Source organism: Camelus ferus, chromosome 13 (genome assembly GCF_009834535.1).
Source record: "Camelus ferus isolate YT-003-E chromosome 13, BCGSAC_Cfer_1.0, whole genome shotgun sequence".
Taxonomy (NCBI): Eukaryota; Metazoa; Chordata; class Mammalia; order Artiodactyla; family Camelidae; genus Camelus; species Camelus ferus.
The window spans coordinates 14,197,731-14,218,714 of NC_045708.1; the positions used below are offsets into that span (position 1 = coordinate 14,197,731).

At 40.2% G+C, this 20,984-nt stretch overlaps 1 protein-coding gene across 5 annotated transcripts in view; it reads right to left on the bottom strand.

The window, feature by feature from the left end:
• Positions 1-8,082, bottom strand: part of HP1BP3 (heterochromatin protein 1 binding protein 3) — a 33,187-nt gene extending 25,105 nt beyond the window's left edge. Inside the window, exons 1-3 of one of the 5 annotated variants that reach the window (XM_032495356.1) lie at positions 7,928-8,081; positions 2,901-3,096; positions 2,382-2,481 (exon numbers count right to left, since the gene is read on the bottom strand). In XM_032495356.1, the coding sequence (XP_032351247.1) occupies positions 2,382-2,481; positions 2,901-2,996 (196 nt within the window). In that variant the 5' untranslated portion in view covers positions 2,997-3,096; positions 7,928-8,081. Of the gene's footprint in view, positions 1-2,381; positions 2,482-2,900; positions 3,097-7,373; positions 7,516-7,927 lie in introns of those variants that run through there. The other 4 variants (XM_032495357.1, XM_032495360.1, XM_032495358.1 and 1 more) reach the window with 4 other exon arrangements.
• Between the last annotated feature and the right edge of the window lie 12,902 nt (positions 8,083-20,984).

Genomic DNA, 20,984 nt, shown 5'->3' on the forward strand with positions numbered 1-20,984 from the left:
ATATTAATGATGAGATTCACAGGAAGAAATTAGCCATTTCATAATTTGACAAATCTTATTAAGAAAATAAGTAATAAAAAGTTAATAAAAATAAGTAATAAAAAGTTAGTATGTATTTCCAAGTGAAATGATTGAGGCAAGAGTAGAAATATGAGAGGAGGAACACTGAGATCTGCAGCTGCTTGTGTCTTTTCTCAGCATGACTCTTTAATCAGCTACTATAAAACACAGAATCCCAGGAAATAGTTAGGCTGGGACTTCAAAGGACTTCAGTGGCCAAAATTAAGCAAAAAATTAAAAGTAAATGCTTGAAGAGTTTAGTCATTTAAATTATGTGAACTCATTACTGGCAAATGAAGACTTCTTTGGGGCCTTCACATAAACAAAAGAGAAGTCTTAAAAATGCCACTTCCTTCTTATAGCCTAACTACACACATACAATGCTGAAGGAATTCTAGTTTCTCAACAAATTAAAATTCTACACCATAAATTTCAGGATAGTAAACTATCATCTGTAAATCACCCTGGATTATGCTCTTCAACCAGATTTGCATGAAGTCAAAAATCCCCCCATATATGTTCAGTCAAAGTCAAGGCTTCATTCAGAGTCAGATACATCTGGATTCAGGTTCAGACTTCGTAACTTCCTAGCTTGGTATCTTAGGGCAAGTTCTTTGACCTCTTCAAGTCTCAGAAATCTTACCTTCTAGAGTTAATATTAGCATTATAGGAAGTGTTTTAGGGGAAACCTGTAGGCCAGCATTTGTACTATGTGGATGATTCCCATCCTCTTTTGGCCTCTTCTACTGCTTCCAGAAACGTTTCACAAGTATTAAGACTCGAACTTCATTATATCAATGGTATTTGGTGATACAGACAACTACAAGATATACTTTTTAATCATGATGCATTTTTTACTGCCCCACCCCAACAATGTGACTTAAATGGCTAACCTAACTGGTTGTGTAAGAAGTTATTTTCAGTCAGTCATGTTTACTTATTTATACATTGCCTTATCCTGGATGAATGGATGAAAAGCTAAGAACCATTTATTGAGTTTTACTCTAACAAGAGGTATAAATTTAATTCCACTTTATTTTCTCTTAATAGTTGATGGTTTAATAAAGGTTCAATCACTCAATAGACATTATGCATTATGTATATGATGTTTTCTAACTCATTATAAACTATTGTCTGCCTTTGTATTAAATGCATTATTTATAAAATTTAAAACATGAGTAGAGTCCAATTATTTTCATGTATAAAATACTATAATGGGACAGAGATAATATAAACACAACTTGTGAAGTGTCTTATTGGTCCTTTACAAATTCTGGGTTGACTTTTCTAATACCATAACACCTTAACACTCTGGTATATTTTGAAAACTCATGTTATTACTGATTTAGTGGCTTCAGGGGGCTGTTAAACAAACGTGGACCAAGATGGGCCATCAAGTGTGGCTCATCTCAGTGTTGGACAAAATAACCTATCATCGACCCACGAGCACCTATTTTTTTTTTAATATGCTGATTCCCATGTCTCCTTACTGCCTTAGGCCAGGGTACCCAAATTACTTATAGTATTCATCTGAGGATTCTGAGACAAAATCCAGGCTCAGCTGGAAAAGAGTATATCCCTGGGGCACCAAGGATAAAGGCCGCAAGGGTGCACGTATTATTTTATGTGTAATACATGCTGGTCAGCAAATATTTGGTTCTAACGGCCATGACAGGAGCAGCACCATGTGCTCATCCATGGCAAACCTGACATAAAAGGCAAGGGAGAAAGGAGAAAAGGGTAAGAAAAAAAAGAAAAAGGTTGTGAGAACAAGGAAAGCAGTTCCACCTGAAAAAGTGGCCAGCGATGCCACAGAGAAGCACAAATACTCCAAGTTGGCGGTTCTACCTTTCTCTTGATTTATTATGTTCCCATATCTATCTGGTCAATCTCCTCTCCACCAACATCTCTGTCATAAACCAATGTTTTGATCACCCACTCACTTCCTGAAGGCCTCCTGATGATTTCTGGCCGAGCCTTCCACTGTCCATCTTGAAGGCCCAAGCCCTCCACTCTTCATCCCCATGACACTGTATGCCCAGAAGCTACTCTTCAACTGTTCCTGTTCTCTCCAACCATCTTTCTGTTCTTAATTTCAAGAACATGAAATTTTCACCTTCTAAAAATCTTGAGAGACAAAATGAAATTCTTTCTTTGCCCACATGGTTTGGAAATACCAACAGGTACCACTTCTCTCTCTAAATGTTCCCCCCAAACATTGAGGCATGACAAAAGAACAATTAAGTTCAAGGGAATTTATAGGACACTCCAAACTGGAGCAGAAACTTCCGCCTTTTTAGTTGCCCACTGCTTTACTTTACCTGGCTTTTCTTCCTCCCCTTCAGTGACCTTGCTCTTGGGAGGAGTTTCCCGGGTCGAATTCACAGCTCGGCGAATCGGCATGGTGTTATCTTCTACCTTCTAAGAAAAGAGATGGCCATAATCACACGAGCACAAAAAATTCTCTTCTTTCTCAAGGGGCAGGTGTCAGATGTAGGAGAATTCTTCAAGTCGACTCCAGGATCTGATGCAAATTACTCTTAACAAGTTTTAAAAAAAATAAAATATGATTTTAAAGAAGTGATTTTCAAAACACTGTATTTTAGCTAGAATTTCAAATAATTATACTTGATTTGGGATAAATTAGAAGGTTGGAGATTTTTCTCAGGAATTTGAGGGGAAAGGAAAGATGAAAAGAACTTTGTATCTACTTGATTTGTTCAGTTTCACAACCCAGACTCCCCAAAGTAGAGGAAGGAACAGGAACCAAGAAGGACCCAGAAGGGCCTGAAGTCAGGGACTGATCCAAGAGTGAGCTTCAAGAATGTGTCAGCCCCTACCTCACCTAACTTGTCCGCGTGGATCAGCTGAGCTCCTACTATAAGTGGGAGTGCCTTAGGATGGACGAGTTCACCTTGAGACGTATCAGTCGCCATTTAAAATAATTTCTAGGCCCGAGTACAGGTTACACTCTGAAGCCTCTGCTGTTAACCACAAGGATTTTTCCTAATGGTTTCAGTGTGGTGAAGAATCAACCTAAAGCACAGAAAAGACCTGGTGTGAAGATTAACAGAAACAAAACTAAACTAGAACATCTAAATTTAATACACACCCAAAGGGAAACAAAAATTAACTATAAAATTTATAGTTAAGCGACAGATGTCCTGGTCAGTTATTTTGAAAGATAAAAATCACTATCAAAATACAGACTATGTAAAGCAGCAACCAAGACAAATGCACAAGCCACAGCAGCTGTTGCACCCTCCACACGAACAAAGGCAACAAGGACAAGAAAGCTCGTAAGGAACCTAAGCCCATCCCCTCCTGCGACTGTAAGTAACTTAGAAAGAACAGAATGAGACCAATGAACAGTTTAGTCAATGTTTATTCAAAGATCAGTTCAGTAAAGAGAGAAGCTATTGTTACTGTTTTCAAAGGGGTCAGGAAACTTAACTGTAACCTTAACTCCATCTCCATCAGAGGGCAAAAATAATGCTGAAAAACATTACTAAGAGCCTCCAGACTCAGTAAAGCAAATTCAGACGATCACCTAGGAGAACAAGTATGCTTCTAAGACCTTGTCATATTTTTAATGTTAAACAAAACTAGCATGGAAGAAGAAAATTAAATAGTCAAAAATAAAACCCATGTAAGCTACTCAAATTCATCTGATCATTCACACTCTCTGCCCACCTCCACCACCCCAATCTCATCTGGGACTCAATGACATTTTATAATAAAAATTCTTCTAAAATATAAGAAAATGATCAGTTAAGTGTTTAGATCTCTGCGCTAATGCGCTGATGAGCATTAATGAAGAGGTGGGGAAGAGCAGACCAGTCATCAACTTCTTTAAACTCTAACCCTCTCTAGAAGTTTAAGAGCTTTCAATTTGTCAGGTAATAGTTTCAAGCTCTAAACATAGAATGCTTTTCACATTTATAGCGAAAATCTTTTTATGGGAACACCAAAAGCAATGTCAGATTTGTGAACTATCCAGTCAACTGCAATGAAAGGCAGCTGAAAGAATTCAAGATAGTATAATACACTAAAAACTTATTATCAAGAGTAAAGTAGGAATATCATGACTATTTAAAAATTATTGTTACAAAAACTACTTAAAATGCTCACATAGCCAATCCAACTCAAGAAGTAGAAAATAATAAAAATAAAAACAGATGTTTTCTGGTTGTGAAAAGTTGGGTTTAAGGTCATTATTTAGGTTTGTGAAAGCTAAAAGTCTATCTTGGAATAATTTCAATATATAAACCTCCTCATTCATCCAACTAGCACTTACATAGAAACATATTTCCCTTGATGAGAAAAAAAAAGCAAATCTGATACTTTTACACGTAAATACCATACAGAAGTAAAACTTCATGATCAGGTTATTCTTGGTAAAGTGATACTGCTGATGAATTCAACCCATGTTAACACTAGCTAAGTTGAAAACGGTACCGTGAAGTCAACAAAACCTTCAGGAGTCTCTGCTCAGAGTACCTTTAAAAAATATTTTCCCTGTAAATAAAATACTGAAAAAGGTGTCAAAACCTTTTCAATCAACTCTGTATTCACTAATTGCTCAAAATTAAGTTTTAAAAAAGGGAGTGGGGGTGCACAGGAAGCTATTCAATGCCAAAAGATAAAATTGACTAAAATCAGGGCAACAAGTACATGGTCCATAAAGACATCAGAGACCATTAACCTAAGGGCAAGAATGATAGTTTAAATTAGGCCACCTAAGAAGTATGCCCAGGTTAGAACTGAGAAATAAGTTGGTTTGCCAATCTTCCTGGCTGCATCCACCAAAAGAGATCCTGACATTCTCCTCCTTAAAACCTATCACCACCCCCTTTTTCAGTAATCTCACCTCCTACCACTCTATCCATCACTCTACTCTCTTGACTCCAAAAACACAGGTCTTCCTTTGGTCCTTAGGCTGTGCTTTGCTCATCCCTGCACATGCTGTTCCCTCACTGGAACATTCTTTTCCTCAACACTTCAATCAGGTTTCTGCTCAATGTCACCCCTCAGAAAGCCTTCCACCCTTCTTATTCTTCTTCAGGTTTCTTTATAGCATTTAACATCATCTGAAATTCAATATGTCTGTTCACTTGTTTATTATGAGTCTCTCCCAACAGAACGTAAGCATGCCTAGGGCCAGGACTAATTCATCACTGTATTCACAGAACCTAAAATGATGCTCAACACATACTGGGTGCTGGATAAATACTGGGGGAAAATAGTTGAATGAATACTGACACCTGACAGTACTTATTACTATACTCCAAATGTGTGAAGAACACTTAAGAAAATAAAACTAAATATTTAAAACTTACTATAAATATTAAGAAATGTTTGCCTCTGAATTTCCCTAGTAAAGGTCATGAAACTTAAAGCTTGTCTATAGCACTTTCTCTAAAATAGGTTGGTTAATGAGTTATTTCCTAAATTCACTGTTCATTACAGAGCTAACAAAACTATATGGATAGTTAATTCACACTGCCTTAACATCACATGTACCTATTAATTTAACTTTTGTTGTTGCACTTCTGAATTATCACACTTGTAGGCTTCTACACTTGTTCCCTGACAGAGATCTTATCTGGCTGGTTCACTGCTGCAAACTTGGTGCCTAAGAAATATGCAAGGCACAGATTAGGTGCTCGACAAATATTTGTTAAATGCAAGAATGAACAGATAAAGCTCAATAAGTTTTTCATCTGGGTTCTTACATGTGCCAAAACCAATCTGAGTTTACCTGTGGTTTATGTGGTCTTCGATGGTCATCAATCTCGCTTTTTATGTTTTAAATTTAATGTTAGATTAACAATACAAAGATTTGCTTTTGCAGGGGAAAGGCCAAGTTGTTTAAATGCAGGCAATAAAGACAAGTCTGTAAAAGTACGAAGTTCTTAACTTCAGAGTTTTAATTTACTTTCTCTCCACAGAGAAAACATTAAAATAATAAGTAGTTTAACAATATATGTCAGTTTATTGATATCCTTGAAAAATATGTATTTTAGGAAAAGTACTATTTCATATTTTACCATAAAATGCATGCAATTTATTATACATTGTTATTAGCTATGCACTAAATACATCAAACTGTTCTCAATCTCAAGTCTTTCATTATATTCAGACTTCACTATGTCAAGAAAAGCATGCCTATAATTTGCTGGCAACTTTTTTCATTTTTGCATTTCAATAAATCTACTTAATTACTAAATTAGTGTCTATCTTGGGCACAGACGCAATGGACACTTACAGGGGCCCTCCTCACAAGTCAAGCACGATCTAACTGGCTAAAGAGTTAGGATTTTTCATCTATACACGAAGAGTTCAGGATATTTCCTCCAACTTCCCGCCTTCAATCTTCCAATTAAGCTTAAAAACAAAGCCAAAAATACCCTCTAAATGTTACTTCTACTTTGAAACACTAAACTTTTGAAAGAAGCAACAAAAAAATGTAAAAGCTCGTAAAAATTTTATGCCTATGCCAGATTAAACAAAATTACCTTCCAGAAGAAAACCAGTCACGTCTAACATCACTCTAAGACAAGCCAGCTTGCCCATGAAGTCCCAGGTGAATTAATTTCTAGGTCTATTTCTACCCAGATTCTCACTTTTTAAAATAACAAAGTCAGGAAGCATTACAAACACCAGAGAGAAAATGTATATGCAGGAAGGGCGGTAAAGTTCACCTTGTCCAGTCCTCTGTGGAGAGAACACTCCCTCATAAAGCTTAAGTGACTCGTCCTCGGTTACAGATAGTGGTCAATTCGGTATCAAAACTGAGATATGGGGCTGTCACTTCACCACTCCTGCCTCCACCTCTTTATAAAAGCTCATATGCACAAAATTGTCTTTATCAACTAAAACCACACTGTCTAAGGAGCGGTGAGTAACAAGCTCTAGGAAAGCCATACGGGAAAACGAAAGCTTAGGCCCGCGTCGCAGCATAAGCAGCAGCAGCAGCAGCACTACTACTAAGGCTTTTCGGGGCGCCAACAGCTCTGACCGGGCGCCCAGACCGCCGAGAGGAACCGGGCAAAAAGACCCGCAGCACAAAGAGGCAGGGAGCGGCCGGTGTGGAGCGCGAGCACACCGCAGGGGGAGAGCGGCGCCAAGACGAAAGCAGCAAGGCAGAGAATGGCGGGCTTAGCGGAGGCGGACACCGAGGCGCGGCTGACAGCTCGGGCTCACGCTCGGGGATGCACGGCGGGAGGCCGACGCCAAGACACCGGCAGCGGCCGCCCGTGCGACGCAAGAAGCGGCGGCGGACCGCCAGCACCAGCGCTCCGCGCACTCACCACTGGGAGCTCCGTAATGGCGGCGGCGGCGGCGGCGGGGGCGGAGAAGCCGGGGGGCGGCGCCGCCGCAGCCAGTCACCGCCGCCGGCATCTTTCGAACCGGCTCCGAAAACCGCTGAGGGGGTGGGGTGAGGGGCTGGGCGGGGGCGAACAGCGGGGCCCGCCGCGGACCTCGGGAGCATGCGCAAGCCCTCAGCCAATCGGAGTGCGGCGGGAGGGCGCAGGCGCGCTGGGACGCAAGGCCCTACATCAGGAAAGAGCTCCCCCACCTCCCCCCGTCCAAACAAAACAAGGGCGGGAGCGCGCGCGCCAGAGGGCCCCGGAGGAGGCTTCAACTAGAAGGGCAGGGGGGAAAGGTCGCGAGGCGGGGAGGGGGAGGGGGCGGAGCGGCCGGGGAAGGCAGACAAAAGGCACCACCTCCTGGGACGCGAGCGCCCCGCCCCCTCCTCTCCGGGAGCCGTGTCGGCGCTCCGGGCGAGCGGCCTCCGCCACGCGCCTTCGGGGTCCAGCGAGCCCGCGCCCATTCCCCGCCCGCCTGTTCCGTCCTGCGTTACCTCTGTGCTCCCCCCTTCCTGGCGCCCGCGTCCCGCGCGGCTTCTCCGCGCCGGTCCCGCTGCCGCTCGTCGCCGCCGCCGCCGCCGCTGTCTTCCAGGCCCTGCCGCCGAGCTCTGCCGCCCCGCCCCCCTGCCCGCGGCCCCGCGCGCGCGCCCCCTGCGCCCGCCCCGCCCTCGCGCGCGCCGGCGGCCGCGCCCCCAGCCCGCGGGAGCGGGGGGAGAGCGCGAGCCTTGCCTACCCGGTCGGGCGCGCGGGGGCGCGAGAGGGCGCTCCGGGACGCGAGGACGCCCGGGCGGGGCTGTGCATCCGCGCACCTCTCACCCCGCGCTGCCCGGGCGGCGCCCGTTAGCTTGGGTGGTGCAGTTTCGGTTTCCCTGCAAGGGCATTCTTTCCACTTACTCTTTCTCTACTTTTTAGTTCAGTCCCTGGTCTTAACTGGTTTCGGCTTTGGCGATCCGTCTGCCTTTAGAAGGGTTGGCATTTCCCGCTTCTCACTTTAGCCACGGCACAAGAACTAACCCTTCTTTGAAGACCGTGGAATAATTAGAAACCCAGCTAGCGGAAAACTCAGTACTTCACATTCGTTCCCAATTAAGTATCCATACAGTACAGGGCAGATAAATGACTCAAGAAGAGAACTGTAAAAGTTGATTGATTTTCTAATCAGTGAAACGATCTTCCCTGGCTCCCTAATCCGCAATCTCAGGGACGGTTCATTCAACAAGGAAATTTTGGGGATTAGAAAACAGGAAAATCCCTTTGAATTGTCACACTACGTTGGTATCAGCGTGCTTAGGCTATGTATGTACTGCTGAAAAATGTAGCTTTTCAAAGTCGGTGTAGGAAAATTCGATGTATTTAAAGTAGCAGGTCTTTGTCCCGAGTAGAGGGAGTTCGGGTAATGAATATAGGGAAATAAACACTGCAGTTGCCTTAAGACTCACAGCAGTGTGACCAACACTCAGATCCATGTGCCTGTCACTCTAAAGATTTATTTTGAAACCCTTTAAGCACTTGCTAGCCCAGTCCTCGGGCTCTTGCCATTGCCATGAGCACTGTCTCACCAGTTTTCCCAGGCATGGCCATCCATTCTGTCAGTTCCGAAGTCAGCTGTATGAAAACTTCATCACCATCACCAAAAATTCCTTATGAGGTTGGGGGTTATTAATGTCCCAATGGGATTAGCAATGCCCTGGCACTCCGGTGTCTTATTAAACGTGTTCAGAAGGGGTTTTGGTCATTTTCTGCCATTTCTTCAATCTGCTCACTTCCTTTCTTATCAACATTTCTGTCTCCCTTTTAAAATACTCTTCCATTTTTATGTATTCATATGCTTAAAACATCTTACCTTTCTTCTCTTCCCATAAAATGTCTTCAGCCTCATCTCATGCAAGCAGCTGCACATGTAAGAGCAAACTAGATTTCTCCTCTCCACAGAATTTTGCTACACACACACACACACACACACACACCCCTTACTCTGTCGTTTACAACATGTACACCCAAGGAGGGGAAACCCTGAAACAAAATTCTTTTTTGAGAGAGAGCACATGGAGGCAGGTGCACGCCCCGCCAAACATGCACCAAAGCTACTACTGAAGTCTGAAGCTTTCACTCACAAAAGGATTTGAAATTTTTATTGTACATGTATATTGCTTAAGGCATTTTTACCTCTGCTAAATGTAACATCTAGTCAGTTTTGATTTTTGTAATTAGCTGCATCTGAGTTAAGACTCCATAGGGGTATGGTTTTTATAGTTTATCTCATTTGGCTTTCGTTGAGCTATACTAGTAAAAACATCATTCAGTTGTTTGTTAAAAACAGAGTTACACGACAATTTTTGTACACTTTGCTTAAGCTGTTAGGCTGTTTGACATTCTCCACTGGAGGGAGCGTGCACCTTGTCAAGTTTAGGAGCAGGTCAGTTCTTATGAAGCGTATGGAGGTTATGGTCAGAGAACCAGTAAGACCCTCACACTGCTATCAAAGTCCTTGAAGTTCCACCTTTCATTCCTTTTAAGCTCCACTCTCTTCTACAGTACTTTTTAAATGCTAACACCAAAGCGAGCTACCATACAAACCTCAAATTGATGATTGAGAATTCGTTGTTTTAACCTCTGCATTTTGAGAATCTAAAGCTTATATATTTGACTTCATGTAAATTACTTGCTTTTCTGAGTCTCCATTTCCTTATCTGTACCTCTGCATTCATGGATTGTTGTGATAAGAATAAAACACTAATAAATACTAAAAAAAAAAAAAAAAAAAAAAAAGTCAGAAGAGTAAGAACTCTGGGTGTCTGACTAGAGGAGAAAAGAAGAGAGAAAAGAAGTAAGCGTGCTGTGGTCTGTGGTGACTTCAGAGTTGTGCCAGGGCCATCCAGGTTAGAGGAGTGACTCAGAAGTCCAGAAACATGAGGGAACGTAGGGTTGTGTGAACTAGAAAAGCAAGTGTTAAGAAGTCCCCAAAATGCAATTGCATCATCTCTACTTTTCAGTAAAAACACTATTTTTTTCAGGGGTCAAGTCCCTGTTGAAACTTCAGCATACAGCAAACTTGGTAGACTTCACAGCCTATTGTCAATGCAATAATTTTTTTGCCATTCCTCAAATTTAAAGCTGAGTGATACTCAAGTCTGTTAGGCTAAAAGGTCTTGTTTTGTATAGAAAACCGAAATATGTGACTTTGGAGATTTAGGTATAAGGACAGAAGTTGAAGCAACTGCAGATTCCAAGAATATTCCAGACCAGAGCAATGACATTGCATCACGAGGCTGAGCATTGGAAGATACATCTATTTTACTCACATTCTACCTCGTGTTAACAAACAGATGTTTGAAGAATAGTTCTTGATTGCCTGGTGGGGAAAGAAGTTTATATTCCTACACAACTGATCCTTTATTTTTCCCACAAATCAAGGCTGAGGGATTGCAACTTCATACGGAAGTAATCAAAAGCCAGGCCAGAGCCTGGATCCCTTAAGAAGGTATGGTCTTGACAGGGTTGGGTGTCATTTGACTTTTTTGGTTTCCAGCCAGAAAGACTGGAAATGGCTTTACATTTGGCTGCAGCTTGGAAAGGGATGGCAAGAGAATTAACAATTTATATTATTAGGCAACAAATGGAGGCTGACAAAGAGATTTAATCCTACTTCGCCACCCCCCACCCCTTAATGATTTTCCTCTTATTGTTTGTTGTTACTTGAGGCAAAGACCCTGCTTTAGAGATAAGCAACACCCCTGGATCCCCCTTTGCCAACGTTGCACTTTTCTCTACTCACGGGTGGCGATAATGTTAACTCCGTTCAGTCCAGCTGTCATAGAACTGCAAAACTTTTTCTAAACTCTGAAAAATTCTGAACCTGAAATATGTCTGATCCCAGTGGTTTTGGTTGAAGGACTGCAGTTCAGAATATAAAAGCCAAATAAATTTTACAAAATAACATTTACTCTCATATGTTATATATTTTAATGCTGGCTTAAATCCATTAATTTTGCCATTCACAGTTGAGAACCTTTGTCCTAGATGTCATTAGCCCTTTGGTGTTCAACTGGAGTTCTGACGTTTCTAGCTACTTGAGGGGTCTGAAAAATGTTAGTGCCAAGAGTTTAGTATTATTTTGTGGATAAGGGTTTTAAAAGACAACTGTCCTTTAGTTTAAAGCATCTGACATATTGGATGGAGTTACAATTCAGCCTTTAAAGAACAAAAACATTTGGGAATGTTATTACAAGTGCCTTTCAGAGGAGAATAGAAGCTAGAATCAAGGTCCCTAGGATACTTAGTCGTGCCATCTCCAGGGAAAGCAACAGGATTTGCTTTCAGGCTTGGTTCATGTCAGATTCTGGGAATTGTACCTGTTGAACTGTCCTCTCTCTTTTAAACACCAGAGGCAAGACAACTGCATTTTAGACATGATACACTTATTTGCCAGATTTACTGAAAAATCAAAATAGATCTAGTTTTGTTTTGACAGTGTAATATGAAGCAAATTTGCCAACAGTACTATTCTTGTCCCTCTACTCCTACTTTGTGGCTTTAAGGGCAAATCTTACATGCAGGAAGACACCTACAGGGGAACCAGGCCTGTGGTGGTGGCCAGAGATAAGTGAGAGTCACATCAGTGATACTCAGGGTGGCCCACTGTCCTAGTTTACCTAATGTTGGGAGGTTAAGAGTTAGTGGGAGGCAGAACTTTCAGTTTTTAAACCAGGAAAGTCCCAGCAAAATGAGTTGGTTACTGTAATACATCTTTTCTTCATGGTTATTGGGAAGCTTGAGAAAGTTTAAGTTTAAAGAGGAAGATTCTTTTTTCAATAAAACCCAGTAATTTGAAGGAAAACATCAGTCAAAAATCTAGGATTGGAAACAAGATAATTTTAAAAGTCAGAGTTATGAAATTGGATCCATTTGTTTAAAAACAAAACAAAAACATAAAGCTGAAGTTCCAAAAAAAAAAAAAAATGGTGATGGAAACAATCTTTTCCTGTTATAAAATAAAGTGAAACTGAATGCTGATGAGAAAATGGAATCTTTTCAAAAAGGGAAAATCAGAAAACACTAGCTTTAAATATTCCTAAAATACTTGCAGCAAGGCTGTCAAAGTTTCAACCCAAAGTTTGGAAAGAATAGCATACATATCAAGACTTAAGACTGTTAGTTCAACTTTCAAAATACAAATTTTATTAGTGATATCCCTGTTCTTCCCAACAGAAAAAACCGTTTTGACCAAAAAGGTCCTACATGATGATGGTCAAATTTAACATAATTTTTGTGTCTCTGCTTTACATTCTACTTGGTTGAGTCTATGATACTTAAAACAAACAAACAAACAAAAAACCCTGAAATTTAGTCTAACCAACTGGCAAGCTTGCTTGGTACAGCTGTCTCTTTATTCAAAGTAGTTAGCATCTCCTACAATAGGATGTGACAGAATATGCGTTTTTAAGTACTTGGTATTTTTAGGAGTTCATTATGGTTTTGTAGCAAAAACGAGTCAAAATTTTCTTTTGTAGGTCAGGCAATGTGTAACTAACAAAAAACACTAAACATTAATCTTTGTGCAAAAACCAAAACCAAAACCAAAACCAACCAAAACAAAACACCACAAGATTTTGTAGTGCATTTTAAAAAACGGAATCCTGGGAAAAGTGGGAGCTAAAAGCTACTGCTCCTAGGCCTGTTAGCAGTCAAAGGATAAGCCTGAGACTTCATAGTGTATGCTAGGGAAAGCAAACAATAATTCTGAACTGTACAAAGAATAATAGTAAAGAAACATGGATAGGCAAACCATGATCTTCTATAGTTATGAAGATAGTGTAGTTTAATCTTGTATGTGGCCATGACTAAGGCTGTAGAGTGTGGCAGAAAAAGAATACTGGACACGGAGGACGTGCTGCACGTATTCCAGGCAGAATACTAGGTGCTTTGTCTGATCTCCTTTAATTAGTTCTCACAACAACCTCATGAGGCGGATGGTGTTTTATAGATGAGGAAACCGAGGTTTAAACAACTCAGGGAGGGTTGTATTAAAGCCCGTTTGTCCAATTCCAACGCTCCGGTATGGAATGAACACTTCTGGTGGTGAAAGAGAAAATATTTTGGAAATCACTGCCTCCCAGAAAACCAAGTTACAAGTCTCACCTCTGACACTTGCTAGGTACAAGACTTCTGTGGCATGTAGGTCCCTACCTGTTGAAAGGAAGCGGTACCACCTTATATATGTATCATAGGGCTGATGTAAAGACTGAATTAGATGACACCATGCAGTTCATAGCAAATTACAGCTTACAGTGTTTTAACACATATTATCTCATTGTTACTATGCTATGATGTAGGAAGGGATTATTGGTTTTGTAATATAGACGAGAAAACAAAGCCTAAATATTTGAAAAACAGTACTTATCTTTGGTTAGCTTTTGGTGAAGAGCTTTATAAACTGTGGCAGGGATATGAAGTACTCCTTAAGCAGAAATTCTCAAACTTCAGTGTGCCTAAGAGGTTGTTAAAAGTTTCTTAGTCCAGTGAGGAGAATAAGGAGTAATAGGGACAAGATACATCAGCCCTTCTCTCTTCCTGTCTTTCCTCTCTTGTGTCCACAAACCAAACCCAACCACCTAAGCCCACAGGTAAGGGGGACCTGATGATGTAGTTCAGACAAAGATGGTAGCAACATACTCCTCCCTGAGCTCGGCACCAAGGACGCCCCCACTAAGGGCTCCATACTGCCTGTTCCTTCTGCCTGGAATGCTCTGCCCCGATGGCCACATGGTTCATCCCTTATGCCCTTCACGTCCCTGCTCAAATGGTGCCAAAGAGGTCTTCCACATCTGCCCTCCAAGGGAGAAACCCCATCCCTTGTCCTCCTTTACTCTCTCACTCTTTATCGTGTCTTATTTTTCTTTTTAGTACATATCCCCTTCTGACCTGGCATGTACTTAATTATTGTGATTTATTGCTTCTCTCCCCCTCCTAGAATGTAAGCTCCCTGAGACAGGATTTTGTTTTGTTCACTGTTGAAGAGTATGTGCACAGTAGGCAATCAAAAAAAAAAAAAAGTTTCTTAGTCGTCTTCCATTCCTTCAGAGTTAGCAGGCTGGGGTCTGTGAACCTGCATTTCTGATGCGCTCACAGGTGATACTGATGCTGCTTGTCTAAGGCTCATACTTTGAATGACCTTGATCTTATATATAAATGTAACTGCTCATTCCAGAGTCAGAAGTTATTTCAATCCACTAACTGTGCTGCTAAATTTTGGGATTGGAAATGATTAAAAGACCTGCCGTTCATTCCTTTTGCTGAGTGAGAACTTATTAAAAAAACAACCAGTCAACCAAGGTTGGTCTCTGGTAAATTCTACTAAACTGAGTATAAGACAAGTTTCAAAAAGTTATTTTCACCCGTTTGTCAAGAAAAGGTTTGTCTGGATTGTTTAAATTCTACGTTTGCATGTTGAGAATGAACTCACCATACTCTGCCACTGTTTCTTCATTTTTCAAATATACCATGCATACCCCCTACCACAGAGCCTTTGCACTCATGAGCCCTTCTATCTGAACCCAACACCTTAACTATTTAATTCTCTAGATTTCTTAGTTCGAAATTCTCTTCCTGAGGGAAGGATCCCAAAATCCCCCCGTTTACCCAGGGTCCCCATTATATGCTTTCACAGCACTACACTTTCAAGACATGTGCCATTTGTAATGCCGTATTTGTGTGTACAACACCTTGCAGTTAAAAAATATTTTTAAAAATCTGAAAATATGAATTGATCTCTAAACTGTTAATCAGGTTATTTTCACCATTTCACAGTGGTTTCAACCCTGCCTCATATTAGAATCACCTAGGGAACTTAAAAAAAAAAAAGAGAGAGATGCTCAGGTCTCATTCCGAGATTCTAAAATAAGCGGTCAGGGTGGAGTCCCAGGATTTGTATTTTTTAAAACTCCCAAGTGATTCTAACTGCAGCAATGCTGAGCACCATTATTCTACACATTCTAGGAAGCAGTTGAGATAGGACAGCTATTTAACTTTTGGCAAAGATAGTTTCCTAGGACTTCAAGTCAGAAGACATGTTATTTATCAACAGGAGGTAAATATTTCAGAGATGTCATTAAGAATGTATCAGTGGAACAAATTCAACTGTTGGGTGGTCATTTGCTTTGGAAATTTCAGAAAATCATGATATTCACATCTTTGAAAAATTTAATATCCTATTTCACCAAGACTTATTTCATTGTTAAGCTTGGTAAGTAGTATTTAAAGTGATTCTGGATGTGCTCATATAGTTGGCATGAGTGAATCTTTTTTAGAGAGAACAATGCAGGCTCATACATGTGACAGTGGCCAATTACCAGCGAACAGTAGCTTTAGTATTAGAACATAAAACTCCCAACTTCAGTCAAGACCTCTTTTCCACTACAGCATACAACTTCTTCCCATGTGAACTCTTGCTATCCACCTAGGTAACATGTTTTCCCCCAGCTGGTTCCTCTGATGGCCTAATTTATTTAACTCTTTCATGTTTTCTGAATAAATCTGACTTTAATTTACTTCATAGTACAACTTTAGCTGCATCTCTCACAAGTTTTGATATGCAGTATTTCCACTGTCAGTTAACTTCTGGTTATTTAACAATTTCTATTATTATTTAACTGAGTTCGTCACCCAGGTAACATTTTAACACCGCCCTATACGGTGCTTTAATAGACTGTGAATATTGTTAGCTAAGGGACAGTAAAACAAATCATCGTACTGGGGAAAGAGGGAATAGTTCCAATCCCTTTTTTCTTATTATACAGTTTGAGCAGAAGTATGATTATATTTACAGGGTGGAGTCTTTTGGGTATCAGTTATTATATAAACAATGAAGCAGTATTTTCAAAAAGTTATACTGTTCCTGTGAAAAAGGCTTACTTACCTGGTGAGATCTTACTTCAGTAAAAAAAGAGTTTAAAACGCTGGTAGACCTAGAAGGAGAGACACCCCAGTAGTAATGACTTTACCCAGTGCCCAGATTTTGGTTTCTAAATACTATTCTCCTAAAAGAAACCAGGGCTCCTTCAAGAAATGGCTGATTCTATGGCTAGGGCAGGGAAAATACAAGATATACCAGTGGCATCTTGTATGGTCAACAAAGTAAGTGCTCTAAAAAACAATGTAGGAATGTCAAGGAGACACATGAATCAACTTGAAAGCTCCCAAAACCAAAGCTGGAACAATCTGAGCAACAAAATAATGTGGTATTTAATTACAACTCAAAGTATAAAATAAATACACATCAGTCTGTACTGATATATATTTATATAATATAGTAATTGTATATGTGTGTGTATTGACACACAACTTAATAAAGAAACAAAAGAAAAATAACTTTAGAGTGAATAACTGGCAAATACCACCTTAACCATGTAGTCAACGTTAGACATCACCAGTGATGTCATGGGGGGTTTCACATAACCCCTCGTATGAGAAGGGCACATCACTTAAATGGTATTTTTACCCCAAACTCATAAACCTAGCCTAATCATGAGAAAAACACCAGACAAATCCAAACTGAGGAACATTCTACAAAATACCTGACCAGTACTTCTTAAAACTGTCAAAGTCGTGCCAAACAAGGAGAGATTAAAAAACTGTCAAAGGCCAGAGGACACTAAGAATACATGATGACTAAACGCAATGTGGCGTATGGATAGAATCCAGGACTATAAAAAAGATAAAAGGGACATTAGTGAAACCCTAATAAAGTCTAGAGTTTAGTTAACAGCAATGTACCAATGCTGGTTTCTTAGTTTTGACAAATGTTCTATGATAATATAAGACATTAGTAATAATAGGAGGAACTGGGTGAAAGGTATTTAGAATTCTCTCCAATAAATTTGGAACTTTTCTGTAAGTCTAAAATTATTTCAAAATAAATCACTGACTTTAAAATAGTCTGGCACGTGATTCTCTGTAGCTTCTTTGATATGTAAGTCATTTCATGATTTGGTAATACAAAATGATGTCTTGTTTTTTGGTGGGGGGTGGGAGGTAGGGTAAAGCTAGTCCCAACACTAACAAATGATTATTGTTCCCTCTGAGGGATACCTGAAGATATCAAGTGGTATCTGAAGATAGTGCGCACATAGTGTCTCTCTCCCTAAACTAGTTACTGGAGGATGTGGAGACTTAATAGCTCAAGCTTACTGAATAGGAAAGGTGATCTTTTATTAAGACTAGTGGATTGGGACTAATGAGTGGTAGAGATTCTGTCTCAGTCATTTTTATTCCTTAATGAGTAATTTTACTCTCATGACAAGTAAACAGCCTCAAGCTGTTCAACAAATAATCACTATGTCCAAATGTGCCTCAATGAAGAGGACCTCAGACTCCAAGTCAAGCTACATCTATTTCTAGGGCAACTTTTCTAGGGTACACTGTAGTAGCTTCTAATTCATGCAGGATTTCAATCCCAAAGAAAAATCACTCATGTAGCAATAAATGAGAGGTCGAATGACCAGACCCTAGTTGCCAGTGCTAGGATGTTGGGCATCCCCAGTCACATACATCAAGTCCTCAAGTGACAGAAGGAAATTCTCAGGAATCTGTTCAGAGTTAGCTAATGGTTATAAGCATATTGCCAAGTTATATTAAAAGAAGTGACACAAAGAGAACAAAAAATTAAATCAAAAACAGGGAAAAATCAGGATCTAAACCTTGCTGTCAGATCCCTGATGTTGCAAATACCTGTGAAACCTGATCACTTGCTAAATGTTGGCTTGTAGGTCAAAACAAAAAGCAATGCAACATATGACTTCATCTATATGAATCTACAGAAACAAAAAGTAGCTTAAGTGGTGCCTAGGGGCAGAGGGGAGTGGAGAATGAGGAGAGGTTACTAAAGGGTGTAGGGTTTCTTTTTGGCATGATGAAAATGTTCTGAAATTAGATAGTGGTGATGGTTGCACAACTACGAATACTGTAAAATCACTGACCTGTACATTCTAAAATGGTGAATTTTATGGTATATGAATTATCTCTCAATGAGAAAAAATAAACACAAAAATAAATCAAAATGTTCCTCTCTCCAAAATAGGGGATATAGGAGTGCACAAGGTCCAATGGCATGGTCAAAACTGAAAAACTGGATCCCTACACTTTTTTTTTTTAAGAATAAAACTTAAGTAATGAAAACACAGAATTAGATCTAATAGCCTAAGACTATTTTTTCTAGCTTAGAATCCTTTTGACTTGAATGGAACCATTTGAAACAAAAAAATATCAAAACCACCAGAATGATAAGCTGTTTGAAGAGTGGTTCTAGAACAGATAAAACTGTATTTAGGTTCAATTGTTGCAAATAATCTAGAATGTATCTGGAAATATAAAAAAAGACAAAAACCAAATCAAAGATCTGCCGGGGTAACGAGGGGCAGACACTTCTTAGTGGGGCAGAATGCTGCTGCGGCATGTAAACCTCCAGTTTTCTTTTTTATGAAGAATGGGAGTTCCATGAAAGTGAAGTCTGTTTTATTTACTGTTTTATTCCTTGCACTTAGAACACAGTAGATGCTCAGTAAATATCTGTTGAATGAACTAAGTTCATGATGTAGCTATGAACTGGCTTGTTGGTCTACGAAAGAATCTAAAATGAGTTTATTTTGGAAACTGGCTTCATGTTCTTTTGCTAGAAAGGAGAAAAGCTCTCACTTAAACTTACTGAATAGCTATGTTAGCTGGTTTGAATACTTATGGCATAAAGCACCTTAATTAATGAATTAAATAAACCTTAACTAATGAACCTACTCCCAAAGTTCAAATGGGTGAAACTGCTCTTATGATAGGTTGAAGGCGTTGCAGGCATGTCAGGGCTGGCTATGTCACATATCACTTTAAACCCAAAACAGCCAAACCCTGCTTTCCAACAATAAAACTGTGAAGAGGATAAGAATCATGACAATGTTTTGCAATTCAGCTAATATTAGTAGGAATCAATTATCTCACTTTGTTCATATTTTACCATTAGGTAACCCCACTAATTCCAGCTAACATTTTGTGTGTCAAGCAACAAGATACGCAAAAGTTGCTTCGGAGTTTTCTCATACTTCATGTGAGATTTCAAACACTATTTCTGTTATTGTACTACAGGTGTTTACAGCTGAAGATTTTTCAACCCCTGAATTTTTTCTCTCCAAATATCATTTTCTTTTTTCCAATTCTTACACTTGTCCATTTCCAAAATACTGATGAACAGGCAATCACTCCTACCTGAAACTCCTTCCTGGCTAGACCCCTGCAAACGACAGCCACTGATTCCTAAGAGGCAGTCACCACCTTGCTTTCCCCAATCCCTCTGCCCTTCACCCTCTGTGAGTGCTGCCAACACTTAAAAACTACATCAGTCAGGAGATTCCTGGATCAGAATCCTCTGTACTTTGATTCTGGCAGCTGTTAAAACTCAGTATATCATAAAATCAAGTTGCTTCTTCCAACTGAGGGATCCCAGGCAGAGCCTGCAGTCAGACCCCAGGAACAGCTTTTCATGTCCCATCTCTTATGACAGATGCTGTCATATGCCTGTCATAAGACTTCCAGGACTTCGTTCTTCAAGAACAGCCTTTCACCACTGCGGAGTGGGCTCTGTGGGCTCATGTAGTGGGATCCTGTATTGTGTTCAACTACATCCTGAAGAAAAACTGTGGAAAATGTTGTTCTTGTGTGTCACAAGTCTTGCCAGGTCTGTTAGTGTGGATACTTCTTCAGAGATGGAAGCCAGAAGAACACTTTGGTTATCCAGATACAAAGTTCAAGACTGTTTATTTGGGAGCAGCCTGGCTTTCTTCATAAATATATTTTGTAGTGTGATGGCCTACAAACAACTGAAATGGAAAGCCATCTGTAGAGACTACAACTTCATCAAAGAAGAAAAAACAAAACAAAACAAAGCACAGCACTTCAATATCTTAGGAGAAAGAGGCCCAAACCACAGTTTGTTTTATACTCACCAGAATGGCTTGAGCTAAGTTGAAGTTGGGGAACAATGTGATTTTCATACATGGTGTTGGTCTGGTTTTAAATCCCACACCCACTTTTTCAAAAGCATAATTTAGCTTTGGTTTCTTTTATTCTTTAGAGGATACCTTTGGGTTTCTCAAGCATCAGAGGCAATGATGATTTTAAAATCAGTGGTAGTGGTAGTATCAAACTGAGTAAGTGTCCCTAATCCTAACACATGCAGTGGAACACTGAGTTATTTAAAACATTGCCCTTAGGTTTGCTCCTGCCCTGAATGAATTTCTATCTAGTCGGTGACAGAAAAAAGCTTCCCCTGGACTTCCAGAGAAGCTCTCCCACCCAAGCACAAGTGCCCTCCTTTACCCACAAAGCAGCTTGCCTTTTCCAACTGTAGACACACAGAGAAAGACAGACAGACAGACAGACACACACACACACATACTCTCTCTCTCTCCTGTCTTCAGGAGTGATTCAGATTAGACAACGAATAGGCAGATAGCACCTCCCAGAGATGGGCGCACATGCAGCAGCTGTCAAAGGAGAAGTCACTTTACTTTC